Here is a 17,780-nt window from a genome sequence, read left to right on the forward strand (position 1 = left end):
ACAGTCGTATAAAAGCGAGCTCTCTCCCAATCCTTTTCCATTCCTATATTTTTTTTAAAAATCACTGTGTACATTTCTCCTTTTACCTTCTTCCAGTCTTCAGGAGACATGATTTTGATCTGGTCGGCAGGAACCAGATCCTTCAGCATTTTGGGGATCATGACAAACTGTGACCGGTCTGAATCTACTTTGGATCTGAACAGGAGCCCTCCCAGGCTGATCATGTCCTCTCTGGTGCAACTGTGGTATCCCCGCAGGTACTTGGGCATCTCCTGCATGGAAACAGAACAGAGGAACAGTGCACCGCGGCGATTCAGGGTTGTTCAAAAATGGGTGAAAAGTCATTATCACGATGAAGAGTACAGTGCGTGTGGTCGTAAGTTGTACCTGTGGGAAATGGAAGGTGAGGTCTGCGACCAGGTCTTTCCCCGGGCTCACATTGAACCACAGCTTCCTCTTAAATATCACCAGGTAGGGATTGTTGGCCTGGTTGCCTGGGGGGGAACAAAAAAAACAAACAAATCATAAATATTAAAATGAGCTGACATATTAACAAAACCGGGGGTGTTAATATGATGCATTACCTTCTTTCCCCTTTTTTAACTTCTTAGGGAAGTCTGACGTCTGCCTCAAACTGTCAAAGAAATATTTCTGCTCCTCCAAACTTATGACCTAAGAACAGACAGAAGAGAATAACACTGATGGGCTGTTCCTCGGATATCGCATTAGTATTTGTGAGAAAGATTCCCTGAAGGAGAGATTAAAATTTATGACCCAATTGTCCCATCTGTTTGTTTTTCTATCAATGCAAAACAAACCACAAAATGTCCCTTCAACCTGGAAACAATACATCCAATTACATCTCTGCCTTTTCTGTCACACATGTCAACAATTGTCTTGAAAATAGGAATCTCGAGAACAGGAACATCAACAAACACAACCTTGCTCTGCGTTTTCAGGTAGAGGCCGAATCCGTCCGGCGAGTTCAGGCTGAGCTGAGAGGCAATGCGGCAGCACAGGTCTTGGATCGAGGTTGTTGACGTTACCTCGTATATCTGGGCGACAGCAAAGGACAGTAAGAAATCACAACTCAATGTCTGATGATATCCAACTCAAAAGATTAGTTTGACATTTTGGGAAATTCCCTTATTGGCTGTCTCGTCAAAGTTTAATTAAGAAGAGTTATATTGCTGCCATGTCATGTATGGTTAATATGTAGCTGTCCTTAAAAAAGATAACTGAAAATAATACGGTGAAAATGTGTTTTTAATATATGTTTGTTTACATAAATGATGTATAACTATGAAAATGAAAAACAGAACAGAACTAGAGATGAAACTGAGAAATAAAAAGGAAAATGAGATGATGAAATGAGTTTTGTTCCACCTTTCTTCCACTAGCGAAAAGAAAGACGTTATGCCAGTTAATATCAACGTCATAATCAATTGTCACAGAGCCCAAGCAGCGCCAAGAGTATGCGCAGACTAGTGTAAATCTATTCGCAGTGTTGAGAGGAGAGTGTCATGTCTTACGTCGCTTGTGTCGTTTGGGAAATGGACTTTATGGAAGATCAGGCTGCTGTTCTGCTGGATGGCGTCCACTTCGACCAGATGGGGAGGAAGCATCCTGGGCTCCTTACTGAGAGTTCAAAGCACTCAGATGAATTAATACTTCCGCACGAAATATTACACACATCAGAAATAAAGTTGTACAAACTGCACAACTTGAAATTGAAAGTTTAAAATTTCAAGGAGAGAAATTCATTTGGAATGGTTGTTGTTTTTTTAAACGAAATAGTTCAGTGCTGTAAATTCAGTGGTATTCAAATTCTAAACAATCAGCAGTGATTGCATTTCCCATTTAGGTATTCAGTTGCTGCTGAAATTTAAAGGTGACATATTGTGCTCATATTCAGGTTCATATTTTTAATTTGGGTGACCACTTGAACAGGTTTACATGCTCTAAAGTTCAGAAAAAGCATCAGTGTTCTCATACTGCCTATTCCTGCAGCTCCTCTTTTCACCCTCTGTCTAAAACACTTGGATTTATTTTAGCTGAACCAGTCATTCAGAGCCAGGCTGTATGGTTTAGCCAGCTCACAAAAATGACAGGGTCTTTTTTCCACAGTTTGTGGGTTGGCAGGCTCCACAGATTAAAACATTTATGTGCACAAACACTGAAAAGGTGATTTTTGCATAATATGTCACATTTAAATTTGATTTTTCTTTTGATAATGTTTGTATCCCTTTAAAAAACCTTGAGGTTGAAAAAAAATCATATTACCCCACTTTTTCTGTTTGTCTGACTACCAAAGAATATTTCACAGAAAGGGGAAACTTATGCTCATGATATAAAGACTAAAATGTCATTAGGATTTAGTCAGTTCAAGTGCATCATTACCATCAACGTAGGGACTGCTCATTTTTCAATCTCCACTATAGACTAATGATAATCTCCCAGTACATCTTACTTTTCCAAACTTCACTGCACATAGTTCACGAACAGTAACACCTTGCGCATGGATCTTGCTACGTGATCTATGATTTTTAATTTCCGTTTTTGCATCTGCCACCTGACCTGAACATGCCCTGCAGCCTCTGCAGGCAGACGGCAGCAAGTGGGTCTCTGGGCCGCGACTCCAGGAAACACTGAGTGTGTCTCAACAAATTGTGACTTGGCGGGAACAAGCCTGAGCACAGCCACATCAGCTGCCACCCACGGTCAATACTCAACCTGAGAGAAAGAGAGAGGGGAAAAACATGTTAAAATGTTGGTTTCTAAATCTTCTTTTGCTTCTTTAAACTACATAGGTAAAAGGCTGATAATGCACCTGTTGTTGTTGCTGGTCATCTGTCTCATAATCTGGCAGTAGATCTCATCCTTCAGGGCTTCGTGTTGCGTTGCCGGACCAAAGATCTGGTCGGTCAGCTCGACAGAGCTGCGGACGTGTTTGACGGGGTAGTCGCCCATATACTTCAGGATAGGTAGCAGCTCAGGGTCAAGGACTGATCATCTTTTCTATACAGACCGTCCTTTTTTTTAAAATGACAAACTGGTGAACAATATTATGTTGTTAGGTAACTTAAAAACACCTTTATTCTCAGATGTTTGTTGACTGGATAAACAAAGGCTACATAATACACATTACGTCTAGTTCCTGGAACAAAGAGCTGTGGCTTTTGTATAGATTAAGTAATTCAATATACAAAAAGACAAACAAGACAATATTTTTATTTCAAAGGATATCAATGAAGGCGTTGCAGGCAAGGTAGCTGAGGTCAGAGTTGCGGACCAGGCTCTTCATCAGTGGCTGCTTGAGCGGTTCTCTGGAACAAGCCCACAGCTTCTCTCGAGCAAACCCTCTGGATGACCCCTGTCGACCCACATCTTTACCTGCAGCCCTGCGGTGGGAAGAGATCAGTGAACTCACCGAGTGTTTTTGCTCTTTGTAATATTTGAAACAAACTGGTGATGAATACTGACTGAACAAATCTACCTGGAGATGACTATTTTAACATTTCAAAAAGTCCCAAATTGTTAAGCATAAAATTCAATTACCTAAAGTTCTCAAGCGCAAACTCTTTTAAAGTGACAGGAGCCACGGCTTCGTCTCTCTGTGGGGCGCTTTTTGCAGCTGAACGCTTCCTCTGGCCTGGACTGAGCAGCTCCTGAGGGGTCAGAGTTCGTCGGTCACTCATAGCACAAGGGGCACATGAAAAAGGGGAATGAAGTATTGATTGCCAAAGGTGGTATGGTACATATATTAATATATTGTTTTAGATCCTGTCCTATGAGTGAAGTGCAAATCTTTTGATCGGATGAAAAGTGTCAGCAAGCTTTTTTGTTTTTATGCCATTTTAGTTTTGCGTAAGGCATTTATGTCAGTTAGTATCAATACTGTATTGAGTGTCGGTTACTTAACATCAGAAAAAGACCTATTGTTTGTGAGCAAAATTAGAATTGGATCACCTCAGTGAGGCGTGGTTTGAAGTGTCCAATCATAAAATGAGTGAAAAAATGTACGTTACATTCACATTTACTTTATTCTAATGTTTGTTTTTGTAATTCTGCTTTGACATATTCACCATCAGTCTAAAAATGTGAGATCTAAAGGAAACTCTACCAGCATTTCTTCAGTCGGCCTGGTGAGAGTTGGCAGGAACTGCACGGTGTCCTTATCGACGGCTCCGCTGCTGTCGGTTCGCTGGTTGGTCGCTCTGAACCAGTTCCCCTCGGGAGGATCGTCCTCGTCTTTCTCTACCAGCAGGAGGTCGCCTCGTTTGCAGACGAGGAACGTGGGGTCATCTGTTGTGGAGGAGAGACGCGGTCATGAGTGTTTTAGTGCACGGTGAGCTTTTTTTTCCCTGCATGCTCACACACAAATATATACAAAAGGTGCATTAATATGTGTGTTTATGCTGTCTCATGTGCAGGTGTGTGTGTGTGTGTGTGTGTGTGTGTGTGAGTGTGAGTTCACTATCCTATTCTGTAAACTCCTACCTGGTCTGCTGGTATCCTGCTGAGCCAGTGCATACACCGAGTGCTGTCTCAGCCCTTCCAGGTTACTGTCTATAATTGCAGCCATGTCCACAGCCTCCCCACTCCTCAGGACAAAGTCTCCTCGGATTGTGGACAAATTCACTGACTGGGCACTGTCACTGAACAGATTTTTTAGATATCACAGTTTCATTTTATGGTTCTATCAAAATTCTAGGGATTCCAAATACCTTCAAAGGCAGTAAATTAAAAAAAGAAAATAAATAACAAATATTACCCATACCTATTTGCTTGGACTTCGTTCACTTCCAGGTAAGGAAGCTCCAAGAGTTTCTTTTCTCTTCCGTCCATGAAGAAGATGCCTTTCCAGTTTACTGCCACCACAAACCTGCTTTTTGGCAAAGGAGGCCCTGAGGACAAAGAAAGGAATGCAAATGTTTTAATTGCTGCGTTGTTGAACAGTTGCCTCTTTTTCATTTTGAACTGGAACTCCAAGTTCAAAGGGGAACTTTGTACACTTTACATAAAGGGGAAATATACATATATTTATCTGAAATATATCTGACAGCAGATACATATTAAAATATCAACTGCATTCGATAGCAAGATTCATCTGCAATAAGCCCAGCTGCACAAAGAGTATGTTGTTTAGCCCCTTACAACAAAACAAAAGAAACAATAATTTCAACGCATTTGTAGGTCATAGGGTTGCAAAGAAATATGGAATTTCTGGGTATTGAGGACATTTTATTTTGCATTGTAAAATGTACAAGCAAAAACTGTAAGTTGACTAACCTGACATCATTGTAACTTCATAAAACTTGGAGAAGTGGAGCGGCCATTTTTCCCGGGCACTGTCGACCAATTCCCCTTTCACGCTTTCTCTGCTCTGCATCCCGATGACATAAGGACCCTGGATCGAGACAAGCAGGTAAGATTTATCTTGAGGTGCCTCGCTTTTATTGTCCTCACATGACACAGACATAAAAGAAGATATATATTTCAGGCTCATGTTTAATTGACAGATACACAGACTTATTCCGCTCCTTTGTTTGACTGCATGGCACTGCACCTGGGAATGTGCTGAGCTGATGAGCTGGATCCATCTCGCCATTGATTTGTTCTCAATGAGCGTGGTGGCAATGCACTGCTCAACCACCCGCCGCACGTTCTCTTTGCTGCACGCGGAGCCAAACTGGGTGTAATAGTGCTTCACTGCCAGCTGGACATAATCGTCCTCCTGAGGGATACAATCACACACATTGCAGGACACAGTTTACGCAAATTGATGTCATGTTTTTTGTTGCCACATATTGATATAATTTTATGTGATGGAACAGGAAGGGTGTTTCCCAAATCATTGATATCTACAGTACAACAAGGAAGTGGTAGTGTATGGAAATCTGGTCGCTTTGAGATTTTAAGTGCTAAGTCGGCACGATGCACTGCTGGTACCTATTTAGCAACATGTTGAGTAATATCTTAAGAACGGTGTTAATGTATGTAATTAAAAAATAAAATATTAAAAATTGGGTGAGGAAAAAATACATTTTTATACACTTGCTATTTTTGTCCTCTTGGGGGCAGCAGAATCAAGCTGTAAGCACATCATTAGCAAACAGTTGCTTTTCTAAACATCCCACGTATATAAGCAGCAACAAAATAATTAAGTTGGAGTTCTGTTTCTGACCACTTGACAAATTTAAATTTTATATTATAATATGACTAATATTTACTCTACCTTTAGCATTGTCATGCTCTCCCAGTGTTTGGCAGCTAAATGTTCCACAATGTCTATAGGCTAGTCGCTAACTATGTGTGTTTGCGGTTGAGCTAAAAGACGCTAAAATGCTCTGAAGGGCTGCGAGAAACTGTACAGTTGGGTAATACATTTATATCTGAGGGGTTCGATATTAGAAAACGACCTAATTTGCATCACATAACACAGTAATGTAGTAGTTTGACCCATTGTTGATATATTGATCATGATGATGAATGTAAGTTTTGATGACTCTGGTCAACCAGAGACGAGACCATTCCAAGTGAGCAGATAACTTTGATTTCAATAACAATGGATGTATTATAACAATAATAGTGCTGTTGCTTTACAACATTAAAAAGTAGTATCAGTTGTCTTTTTTGGTTTTGTACTAGTCAAATGTTTGTTTCTTTGACATCTGTCATTAGGAGTGGAGTAACAATGAGGAATGGCATATGGCTCACCTTCTCACTGACATACTCTCCCGACTTGATTCCCATGATGACCTGTCTGTAAATCAGGTCTGTGCTGATCGGGTCTGATGAGCAGTCGTGCCACGGTGTGAACAGTTCCTTGCGGATGGAAAGACTCCAGGGGGCGTCCTTCTCCTCTTTGCCCTGCCTCTTCATCTCTTGCTCACACTGAGACACTGCGTCCAGCACATGCTTCCCACAGCTGCCCAACGACCACATCTGGAGACCGAAGGCCGACAGGGTTTGGAATTAATGCAGCTCTCTACAACATTTTGTACGAGAAGTTAATACTAGACTGACAAAATTCGAGAGTTTGGGATAATCTGGACCTTTTCATAGAGGCTGATGTACAGGGAGAATCCATAGGTGTCTTTGAGACCAGTGCTTTCAGCCATGGCTTGACAGATTTCAGCAGAGGTGGAGGCCGATTCCAGATGTAGACCGACAGTGCGGCCGTCCATTAGGGTCACAGAGACATCTATGGGCTGCTTGGACTTGGCAGCCTGTAAGTGGAGGGAAGGAAAAGGAGACTGGATTGAAACAAGGAAACAATCCAGCAACATCTGATTGCATAGACAACTGAAATTAGGAATTCTGGATTTTGTCAAAACAGCGGCAAATCAGAAAATCACAGAAAATTCAACAATGAACCTTGGAACCAATAAATCACTGTCAGCAGCAAGCAGAGGTTGTGGAAAAACAGAGATTATCATAACAAGAAAACAAATATGGAATTAAGCATTCTTACCTGTAGCTCTATCCAACAGGGCAACTCTTTCCTTTCTCCATTGGCTCTTATACGACGCAGGCGCTCAGTGCAATATGCTCCATAACCACTTGGGCCTCTGCGGACAAAACTCTCCAAACACTGAGGAGCAGTAAAAAAAAAAGGGCAAACATGATGATATATTGTGTATGAATACGTGGGATTTCCATGATGTTCTTTGGTACTTTTCGTTCAAGGTTTAAACTAAAGAATAAAAAATTGTAATAGTAGCAGTAACATTGTTACAAATCTTACGGAGGCAGAGACATACAATGACACAGAAATAAATAAGATCATGAAAAAGTACATATTCACTGCATCAGTACAACCACAACCTTTGTTAAGTAAACTTGGAGTGTTATACTAGTTTTTGTTTTAATCCTGTAACCATACAGTTGAGTAGGATCTTCGTAATATCTGATGTTTATCTTCACTTTCTTATGTAATTTTACTACTTGGATCATGTACTTACGAAAGGGCATTGTGACCTACATGGTGAAGTAACACTGTTAATCATCTTTAAGGGGGCGTGCTTTGAAATAAAAAAAAATTTTTTTCTCCAAATTCAATGGTGTAGACAACAGGGAAACAGGTCTGGTGGCTCTTATCACGAACTGTCTTTGTCACTGAACGACCTTCTGCAGACTGACCTCCATGAGCAGGTCGGTCGGAGGGAAGATCCCGAGACAGATGGAAAGGAGGGTCCAGCCTTGCACACGGCTCTTACGGTTCTTGTTGTTCACCAGCTGCTTACAGATCTGGCAGTAAATCTCGTCCCTGCGCAGAGAAATAAACACATGAGAGAAAACGGTAGAAAACTGTGTGAACCAAAAAGCAGAAGGTGAACTGATCAATGAGAGCAACAGGATTTACAAGGAGAATAAAATGTGGTTGACTGATAATGGAGAAATTAAATTGTATTGAAATTAAATTGTATATAAAATAATGCAAATGTTTTAAAGCTACAATCAATGTATATTTATTCTTGTACAAAAGTGTGCTTGGCACGAACATAACACCTGCACATCTATGTTTGTTTATCCCATGGGATTGAGTGCTCCGTTTTTACCGTATGTCTCGTCTCGACAGAGCGTAACCGACGATAACGTGCAGTTTTTCCAGGGATGAAAGGGGCCGATCCAGTGTCGGACCCTCTCCGATCAAAATGTCCTCATCCTCCGTCATGTTCTCCGGCTGGTTGAGATGACGGACAATGGGAACAAATTAGCCAACGACACAGACTGAATGATGAATGCTGCAGTGACAGTTGGCGCTGACCTCCTCAGGAATAGCAGAGGCTCTTCTGTTTTCGCTTCCATACTTTTTCTTGTTCTTCCTCAGGATTTTCTGTTCAGAAAAGGTAGTTTTAGAAAATTAGAGAACAGACTAATGAAAAATAGGTCAATATATATTAGGTTTGCCACCATATCACTGGTTGTCTAAAAGTTGCTTTTAAACAATTGATTCTAATTCTAATTCAATTCTTCTACCATGACCGGTACACATATATTTTGTGTGACTATAGTGAAACAGTGCACTTCCACCAACCACTAGCTTTCTGACGTGTCAGATTACAGATATTCAAATACCATACTGGTGCTGTATAATTTAAATGTTCAGTAAATACTATTTTAATATTATATATTATGGCATTTATTGCTAACTACCTCAAATCCTGTGTGGCAGCATATTTTAGTGTTATGCTTTCTCGTGACATGTGGTGTTCTGACTTCCTTACCTGGTCAAGTCCCACCAGGCTGCTCAGCCTCCTGCCCTGTCTGAGAGGCAAGTTACGCTGCAAGATGGTGCTGGACACTTGAGATAGTGCATCCGCAGATTTTGGTTCTGGTATGTCCCCCATGAAGCGCAGAATAATCCACCACACAGTCAGACATGCCTGGGGGAGAACGAGAGGAAGAAACCGAGCGTGAGAAAGAACATTTTGGAGTTGACAGTAAGAGGAGAGCTACCTGACCGTAATGTCCGTCCTCTCACCAGCGCATCACCCTCGTCGTCGTGGGGCAGAAGGGGAAGCCGGAGTCTCTGGGTGATGTGCGTGTGAGAAAGGTTGCTCTGGAAGTGAAGGATGCTGAATCTGTAGAATGACAACTCGTCGCTGTCTTCATCAAAGTCATCTTCATCTTCTTCCTTGAATGGAGAAGGTGGGGCCGATGCTCGGGCGACGATTTCCGAGTCTGGCCCGACGGTGGTTTCCTCTGTTGGCTCTTGAAAGTTCTGCTTCTTCTTGACAGTCAAACAAAATTAGAGGTTCATACAGTATTTCAAACGCGTAAGATGTGAAATGTGTTAATGTCAATTCAGCAGATTACACAACAGAGAGATCAGCTAACCTCAAACGTGTCTGATTCTGTTGCTTTTTGTTGGACCACTTCTACAGCAGGTGCAGGCTGGAAAAGATCTGAATTGTCCTCGGAATCCTGTTCAGCTAGCGGCTCTGGCTCCAACTCCGACCGTGGCTCTGGCCCCGACTCCAACTCTGACTGTGGCTCTGACCGTGGCTCCAGCCCGGACTCAGACTCCAACTCCGACTCTGGTTCCGGCCCTGACTCCACCTCCGACCGTGGGTCTGACCGTGGCTCCGGCTCCGACTCCAACTCCGACTCTGGTTCCGGCCCTGACTCCACCTCCGACCGTGGGTCTGACCGTGGCTCCGGCTCCGACTCCAACTCCGACTCTGGTTCCGGCCCTGACTCCACCTCCGACCGTGGCTCTGACCGTGGCTCCGGCTCTGACTCTGACTCCTGCTCCGGGTCCGACTCCAACTTGGACTCTGCCTCCTCGTCATCTGGCTGTGACGCATTGTCAAGCTTTTCCAGTCCCTGTTGAAGCACCAAAATTATTTGGCCCATGTTCTCTTTCTCCGGGGGTCCGGCAGAGGCCTGTGATGGGTTGGGGAGTAGAGAGGAAGAGGGAAATAGGAATAGAACACCCCATACCTCATGACATTCACTATTTCATTGTTTTTTTCTAGTTTCATGACTTCCAGCACTTACGTCATCCCTCATCTTCTGAGCTGCCCTTCTGGCCAGGAGTCCTCTGGAGTGAGCCTGCAGCAGAATGACCGCCTCTCTTTTTTGTTTCCAGCCCTTCCTCATCTGGTAGCCTCGCACCTACAGTTAATCAGCACTTATAGATTATCTTAACAGGAATATTTTGTGATGCAAATGGGAACAGTATTTTTTGCCTTTTCTATAAAAAAGGGCAGAATAAAATTAAAACATTAAATTACTTTCTTCCCACTATTGATTTCCATTAAAAAAAAGTAGCTATTTAAATTTGTAACGAATTCTCAATGAAATTGAAACCCCCGCATGTTGAATGCATTCATTATTAATTATCCACAATGCAAAAATATTTAAATCATACGCTTTAAAATACAGAAAGAGGTAGTATATACAGTACCTGCATAAATACAGGAAATATATATATATATATATTTTATATATACTTAAATAATAACCCAATAAACTTAAATTAAAATTCTGGGTAATCTGGGACATTCGAAAACGAATAGACACATGTTGAACAGTACATGCCTGTGTCTGTATGGTGAGTGCTGCTGCACACTGTCTTTGGTACAGTAACTGGAGTTTCCGACCACGGATCTTTGACCCCAGCCGTTCGTAGCCGTGCTTGAGCTGGTTGGAAAAATACAGTAAAACAATGGATAAGGTCACTGGACCAGGAAGTCCAGACTCATCAGATACATGCTCGGATGTGAGTTCTACGAAACGTCACCAACGCATCGGACCTTTCTTTGCACTTTATTTTCCCTGTAGGCTCTCCAGTTCCTCTGCAACAGCACAGCTGACCTTCGCTTCTTCAGAAATGTCTTTCTAGAAAGGAGATAAAGCAAGGTCTTTGAGGAATAAAGAGATACAAAAATATCTACAATCTACAAATGTTTTTCTTTTTCTTTGTTGTCTCCCTATTTAATTTTGCAGCATGTATGCCAATAAAGTAACACTATATGCAGCTACAGCATCCACATACCTAATGTAATGTAATGTAAAATAATGTGCTGTACCCGTGACCCCTTTCAAAATTTTTCAGTTCATGATCTCTGTCTCATTAATTCTTTATTCTTCTCGGATACTGCACCTGTCCCTGTGGGTGACCAAGGCCCTCTGGATCACCCCAACTATCCTGCTGAGTTCTTGTTCCCTCATTCGTTCCAGTATGGCGTCGTGGGCATCCTGAAATACGACAAATTTTATGTTCAAATTTGTCTCTGCAATCACATGTCCCCCTAGCTTGATAAGAAAGCACCTTAATGATAATCAACTGCAGCGTACAGTAACGACAAGAGAGAGGCCGTGATGTCAACATTAGACACTTGCTGGTCTGGTTCATAATACTGATACTACTCCACCAGTCTGCAGTGATGTTCAGCCACTCATGCATTTTTCTGTACCTTCAGGAAAACCTTGGTCTTGCCTATTTTCCACTCCTCCTCTTTAAGCGCCGCCTGGCAGATGGCTGCACAACAGGCAGCAGCTTTCTCCTGGAGAGACAATCAAGTATTAATCTGAGTGCTGACGGAAGCCTAATGGCAGTCCAAGAACAAGACAGAAGAAACCTATTCATCCATTTAATCTTGACAGAGATTACATGAAACCAGCATTGAACAAAGTCAGGACTATGTCATGACTTACAGTTCTGGGATCACAGATGGTCGTCTTCAGGAACACCCTGTAGCGCTGCACAAACTCCTCAAAGGGGAAGCGGATGGGGTATCCCAGATTCCGGATGCGGATGGTGTCCACCATGCCGGAGTATCTCAGCTGACGCATGCAAAGCCCTCTGTCGAACACCTAGAGCGGAGCAGATTCAAGTGGGGTTGAATACTCAGTCTGTGTTTAGGCAGCTTTCTGTCCTCTTCCCTCACAGCAAAAGCAAAATGACAGTTTTTCACCTTTCACTTTTCAACCAAATCTAGAAGTGGTGTACATGTAGGCAGAGACGTCTTTTCAACCAATTTTTTTGCAGGGTGGGAAATAACTAAACAAATATATAAGTTTGGACCAGATGTAGGCTAAAACGAAAAATGATCACAATTCATCCTCATGAGAACATGATCTCCTCATCCTCTGGGAACCATGATTGTCTGTCTGTACAAAATACATGCGCCAAGCCATCCAACCTACTGGTGGTGCTGTAAGAAACATCAGGTCGTCAGTAGGAGTAGTAGGAAGGCTTATCCTCTGGGGAGACGGACTGACTGGCATTGGCAGAGCCACACTACTAACACGGCTTAACAGAAAATCAAGTCAAGGAAGATTTTCAAACTTTTAAGGGTGAGGAAGGAAAGCCTCCTGTTTACTCCAACACTGTACTTTACACTGTGCGTTAGCAGGTTATGTTTTTCAGGAAATTTGCCCAATGGTTTATGGCACAAAACAGGAAGAGATCACTGTTTACAGTGCAAGATGGCAGATGGAATAGGGATGGAAGGCTGATTGGAATATTCCCCTTATTGCCTTCTAACAGATGAACCAAAGCAACATATCAGGAAATAACAGGAAATAAGGGGGGAAGTCTCAACCTCATTGACTTATCTTATATATTAGTTCAGTGATATGGTTATGTTTAAGAAAAAACGCTATATTCTGTGTGTCATTGTGGACCTCCACACTGCAGGAGTGGCTCTGACGTCACTCACCTCAGACTGCTTGTCACTGTTGGGCTTAAAGCAGCGGACGAAGAAAGGCTGGCAGGTCGACAGAGCCTTCATGAGGGAGTCCAGAGACTGACGGAACTGACCGCTCAGCGTTGGCACTGGTTTACGTTTGTCAGTCTGGGCCTGCGCGGGTGATGGAGAGAGAAGACAACACAGTGACAACTCTGACACCACTGGTCACCACATTGACATATTTAACTTGAGAAATAGAAAAGATCTTGCATATGTCGCAATACGAATCTGAGCTTCGCACTGATGAGTTTATGCTGCTTGTACCCGTATGGAGCTCTTGGGTGTCATGATGACCCTTCTGTTGTTCGTAATCTTGACCCCATTGGTCGAAAGATCAGTCTCAAATATCTGGCGAAGTAGCGCATTGGTGGTCTTATCAATTGTCTTGATTATGTCAAAACTGAAGGCATCTCTGTTCTTTTCCAGGAACCCTGAATGAAAAAAAAATAAATTAAATTAAAAAAAAATTATGAATGACATAACAGTTGAACACTTTGTCTTCAGTTGGACTTATTGAAATGTGTTTGTGTACCTTGGGAGTCATAGGAAACCACGCCTGCAAAGTGCTTGATGCCAAAATGTGTGTCGTATTCTGTCTTTGAGGCGATGTAGGTCTTGTTCCCACTGTGTTGTTGGTTCATCTTGTTGAGCATAGTGACATCTGAGCCCTGCAACCCACCAAATTTAAAATTAGATGTTTTGTTTTTTTACAGTGATATGATTAAATAACAGTTATCACACAACAGCAAAGCTCCACCTTTGGAAAGTGGCTCTCCTCGTCAATCAGAGCCAGCAGGTTACAGGCTTTCCCCGCCAGAAGGTCCAGGATGTTCTGGTTGTCACTGAAGTCGATCTTGTTCCACACCACGCCCTCTTTCAGGTACTCCTCCTGCTCCAGCTTGAAGATGTGCGCCACGAAGAACTGCTGGAGCTTCTCGTTTGCGAAATTAATGCACAGCTGCTCAAAACTGGAAAACGACAGAATGATGTTTTGTTGAAGGTTTTAAGAAGTATAGCTGCGGAGTTGTGCGACACTCGAGCCTGAGCCCGGTAGATATGGTTCGCACCTGTTGGTGCTGAAGTTCTCAAAGCCAAAGATGTCGAGCAGGCCGATGGACAGGAAGGAACACTCGGGGCTGTTGGTCAACTTCTTGTAGGTGACACTGTTGATTTTGCCAACAATCCATATGAACAGCTTGTTGTAGATAGCCTGAGAGGTGAGACATGCAGTACATCACAAATCAATGTAGTCTTCTGAGCACTAACAATAAGTTCAAACTATAATGGAGAATATTACGTTATGTTGCGACTCATCCATCCCTGGATCCCCGTGTTACAAATCAACTCATCCCGTTGAATCGGGACGCTCCCTAACGCCGTATTAAACCGTCAATCAACATTTATAGTTATGTTTCTTTCACCAACGAACAATAAGGAAACATTTTACACACACGCCAACTGATTAACCATCACCGGCCTGGTTTTACTACCTTGACGAAGGCGTCTCTACAGAAGGCGGCCTGTTCGGAGCTGAGGGGCGTGGTCACCCTCTCTCTGTTGGTCATAAAGGAACGGTGGGTCAAACTTGTCGCCAGCGAAGACGTCTCTACCTGCAAACAGCAAACAAAATAGACGTCACAATGTAATGCTGATCATGTAGAGGCAATGATCTCTCTGTACGCTAGGGGACTCACCTCCAGCAGAGATGCGGCCACAGTGAAATGTTCCGACTTGCTGACGTCACTGGTCTCCAGGTTGTTTTGAGTGGTCGCTGATGGAAAGAAAAGATCGGTAACAACAACAACAATTGTCAATATTTTGTTACAAAGGTAAATCCTAAAAAAATAACATGACGATGATCTGGGGATACACAATATATTTGTGGTAGAAATAAGCACTACCCAATTTTGTGGTACTTAAAGCCCCAGTGTGTAATTTCCTGGCGCCATCTAGTGGTAAAGTTGCATACCTCAACCAACTGAGCGACAGGGGACACTTTATGGTGGCGCACCACTGATTCCATTTCTGGTTTCCGGCAGCGCTGACAATTTAACGCGAATGCAACGTATCCTGGACCGCTTTGTGCAAGAACCGTATTCAACACAACATAGCAAAAATGGCGACTTACACGGAGGTCGGTCCCCCTCATGTAACTATATTTAACTCATTCAAGTTGACGAAAAAACATTGGTTCTTTGTTGCAGGTGATTATACATATATGAACACATAGTTAGGGTGAATATATTCAATTTCTGTGAATAAGTTCTTCTTAATATCAGACACTGAGAATTTAGCTTCATACTACTAAAATAGAAGCACCATACTAAAACTGGGTAGTTTCTCCCTCAGTTCTTTGTGGCATAGTTTCCATAAGATGTTGGAGACTTTCCTTTGAGATTCTGCCCGACTTAGACGTGACTGCACAACATCATTTTTTGCAGATTTGTCAGCTACACTTTCGCGATGCCAATCTCCTTTTTCTACCACTTCCCAAAGGCGTCCCGTTGGATTCAGATCTGTCGACTGGGCAGGCCACCGAACAAACCCGAGTGTTACTTTTTGTTTTGACGTGGTACATTATCATGCCTGAAGTGGCCATTAGAAGATTTTAAACTGTGGCCACAATGGGACACAAGTGGTCAGCAACAATGCGCCGATTGGCTGTGGCATTCAAACGATGATCGATTGGTATTCATGAGCACAAAGCGAGCCAAGTAAACATTCCCCACACCATTATAGTCCCATCAACAGCCTGGACTGTTGACACTGGGCAGATTGGGTCCGTGGATTCATGCTGCCGATGCCAAACTCTGACCCGACCATCTGCAGCCTTGGCAGAAATGTATGTTTTTCCAGCCTTCAACTGTCCAGAGTTGGTGAGTCCCTGTCCACTGCAGCCTCACATTTCTGATCTTGGCTGGAAGAAGTGAAACCCCAATGTGGTCGTCTGCTGCTGCTGTCGCCCATCCGCCTCACGTTTTCATGTGTTCTTCATTCTTCTCCTCTGCTCACCACAATTGTTGAGAGTGTTTGTCAGAGTTACCGGATCCTTTCTGTCTGCTCAAGCCAGTCCGGCAATTCCGCTCTCACCTTTCTCATGAACAAGGTGTGTCTGTCCACAGAACTTCTGTTCACTGGATGTTTTTTTGGATGCGCTGGAGAGAACTCTAGAGACTGATGTACGTGACAATCCAAGGAGATCAGTTTCAGAAAGGCTCCAACCAGCCCATCCGGCACTAACAACCAAGCCCCGGTCAAAGTCACTGATGAACATTCTGATATTTGATGTGAACATGATTTTGTGCACTGCACTGATGGGATAATTGCATTCATTGTCGAGGAATTCCTCTCCTCTCTGTGAGACTGCAAAGACGAGTGTTTCATTCACTACGGGAGGTCATCTTATCTACGGCGGGCCGAGACAGTCGGTGGTTAGCCTGAAGGCTTCTCGATGTGTCATAGAATTTAGGTTAAATCTTCCAAGAAGCACTTTGGCAAATATAGAACATACTCAGCCAGAGCATTACTACGGAGATAGCCATTCAGTTTGTGGAATGATGACACTACTCTGTCCGAGACCGAGGATATTTTTGGGACACGACGGACTGACCACTTGTTGATCAGTGTAAAGAAACCAGAAAATCTCCTCGATAAATATATGGGGCTCTCGTAATAAATACTTCCACGTCTCCGTCTTCCTGAGTCAGCTTCAACTCCGTCAATTTTTCCATCAGACTAATGAGCAAATGAATGTGCCTGTGAGGAGAACTAATCAAGTCTTTTATTCCTTCTGCTATTAGGCTGCTCAACACAAACAATGCTTATCATAAATGACGGCTACTGGACTTGTTGTCTTTTATATTGGTTTATTATGGCCTTGGATTATTGTCTCTTTTATTTTAATACTTTTTATTTTAGGCTCATGATTATCGCAACCGTCCCAAGCCTTTTTAATAAGTTTCCTTCGCCATATTTAATATTTTTAACTATTGTTTGGACGGTGTTTGTTGAAACTGACTGTATGGACTGGTAAGCTGCAAAGGATTTGCAAAATGATTAATAAAATGTCTAAACTGAAATTTACAGGTCTTCGTAATAAAGTGATCGATGAGTGTTAATCCACTGCAGTCAAGTAAACTAGCCTCAATGCCTCTTCAACTGCTGTTTACACAAATTATCTTTTCCACTGTAGCTCATTACTTTGTGTTTGCTTGTTGTGATAACTTTGTCATATAAACGTTGAGTTGTGTTATCATCTTGATTGTACACCTCTATTTTATCAACATTTTTGTGACTCTGTTGGCTTTAAATAAATTTGACTTTAAATTAAATAAACTTAAAAAAAAAAAAAAGGAGCAAACTGTAGAAAATGGTCGTTCTCACCCTCAAAGCAGATGTTTCCCAGGTGTAAGATGGCCGCCAGCAGCGTGAATATTTCCTGACACTGGTTTTCGGAGAAGGTCAGGATTTTCAGAGCAGAGTGAATGTGTCTGTAGTCCTTGGCATCGTCCCTGCTTTCGCACATGATACAGTCACCCTGCCGCACAGAAGACAAGGTTTAGATTATTAAAA

The 17,780-nt window shown here is 42.6% G+C and overlaps 1 protein-coding gene across 1 annotated transcript in view; it reads right to left on the minus strand.

Moving 5' to 3' along the window:
• The window catches only part of LOC118310666 (unconventional myosin-VIIb-like), a 23,456-nt gene that overhangs the window by 1,093 nt on the left and 4,583 nt on the right, over positions 1–17,780 (minus strand). The window contains exons 11-47 of the mRNA XM_035633796.2: positions 17,592–17,745; positions 14,903–14,979; positions 14,699–14,818; positions 14,276–14,418; positions 13,966–14,176; positions 13,741–13,876; positions 13,473–13,639; positions 13,179–13,319; positions 12,172–12,330; positions 11,931–12,020; positions 11,618–11,712; positions 11,268–11,352; positions 11,053–11,154; positions 10,510–10,626; positions 9,847–10,395; positions 9,491–9,739; positions 9,234–9,392; positions 8,774–8,842; positions 8,565–8,689; positions 8,146–8,272; positions 7,478–7,597; positions 7,059–7,232; positions 6,721–6,948; positions 5,570–5,737; positions 5,293–5,410; positions 4,781–4,907; positions 4,501–4,658; positions 4,124–4,305; positions 3,559–3,668; positions 3,247–3,401; positions 2,831–2,984; positions 2,578–2,733; positions 1,533–1,638; positions 942–1,055; positions 585–672; positions 388–494; positions 87–272 (exon numbers count right to left, since the gene is read on the minus strand). Of these exons, the coding sequence (XP_035489689.2) occupies positions 87–272; positions 388–494; positions 585–672; positions 942–1,055; positions 1,533–1,638; positions 2,578–2,733; positions 2,831–2,984; positions 3,247–3,401; positions 3,559–3,668; positions 4,124–4,305; positions 4,501–4,658; positions 4,781–4,907; positions 5,293–5,410; positions 5,570–5,737; positions 6,721–6,948; positions 7,059–7,232; positions 7,478–7,597; positions 8,146–8,272; positions 8,565–8,689; positions 8,774–8,842; positions 9,234–9,392; positions 9,491–9,739; positions 9,847–10,395; positions 10,510–10,626; positions 11,053–11,154; positions 11,268–11,352; positions 11,618–11,712; positions 11,931–12,020; positions 12,172–12,330; positions 13,179–13,319; positions 13,473–13,639; positions 13,741–13,876; positions 13,966–14,176; positions 14,276–14,418; positions 14,699–14,818; positions 14,903–14,979; positions 17,592–17,745 (5,526 nt within the window). The remainder of the gene's footprint in view (positions 1–86; positions 273–387; positions 495–584; positions 673–941; positions 1,056–1,532; positions 1,639–2,577; positions 2,734–2,830; positions 2,985–3,246; positions 3,402–3,558; positions 3,669–4,123; positions 4,306–4,500; positions 4,659–4,780; positions 4,908–5,292; positions 5,411–5,569; positions 5,738–6,720; positions 6,949–7,058; positions 7,233–7,477; positions 7,598–8,145; positions 8,273–8,564; positions 8,690–8,773; positions 8,843–9,233; positions 9,393–9,490; positions 9,740–9,846; positions 10,396–10,509; positions 10,627–11,052; positions 11,155–11,267; positions 11,353–11,617; positions 11,713–11,930; positions 12,021–12,171; positions 12,331–13,178; positions 13,320–13,472; positions 13,640–13,740; positions 13,877–13,965; positions 14,177–14,275; positions 14,419–14,698; positions 14,819–14,902; positions 14,980–17,591; positions 17,746–17,780) is intronic.

This window comes from Scophthalmus maximus, chromosome 5 (genome assembly GCF_022379125.1).
Source record: "Scophthalmus maximus strain ysfricsl-2021 chromosome 5, ASM2237912v1, whole genome shotgun sequence".
Classification (NCBI taxonomy): Eukaryota; Metazoa; Chordata; class Actinopteri; order Pleuronectiformes; family Scophthalmidae; genus Scophthalmus; species Scophthalmus maximus.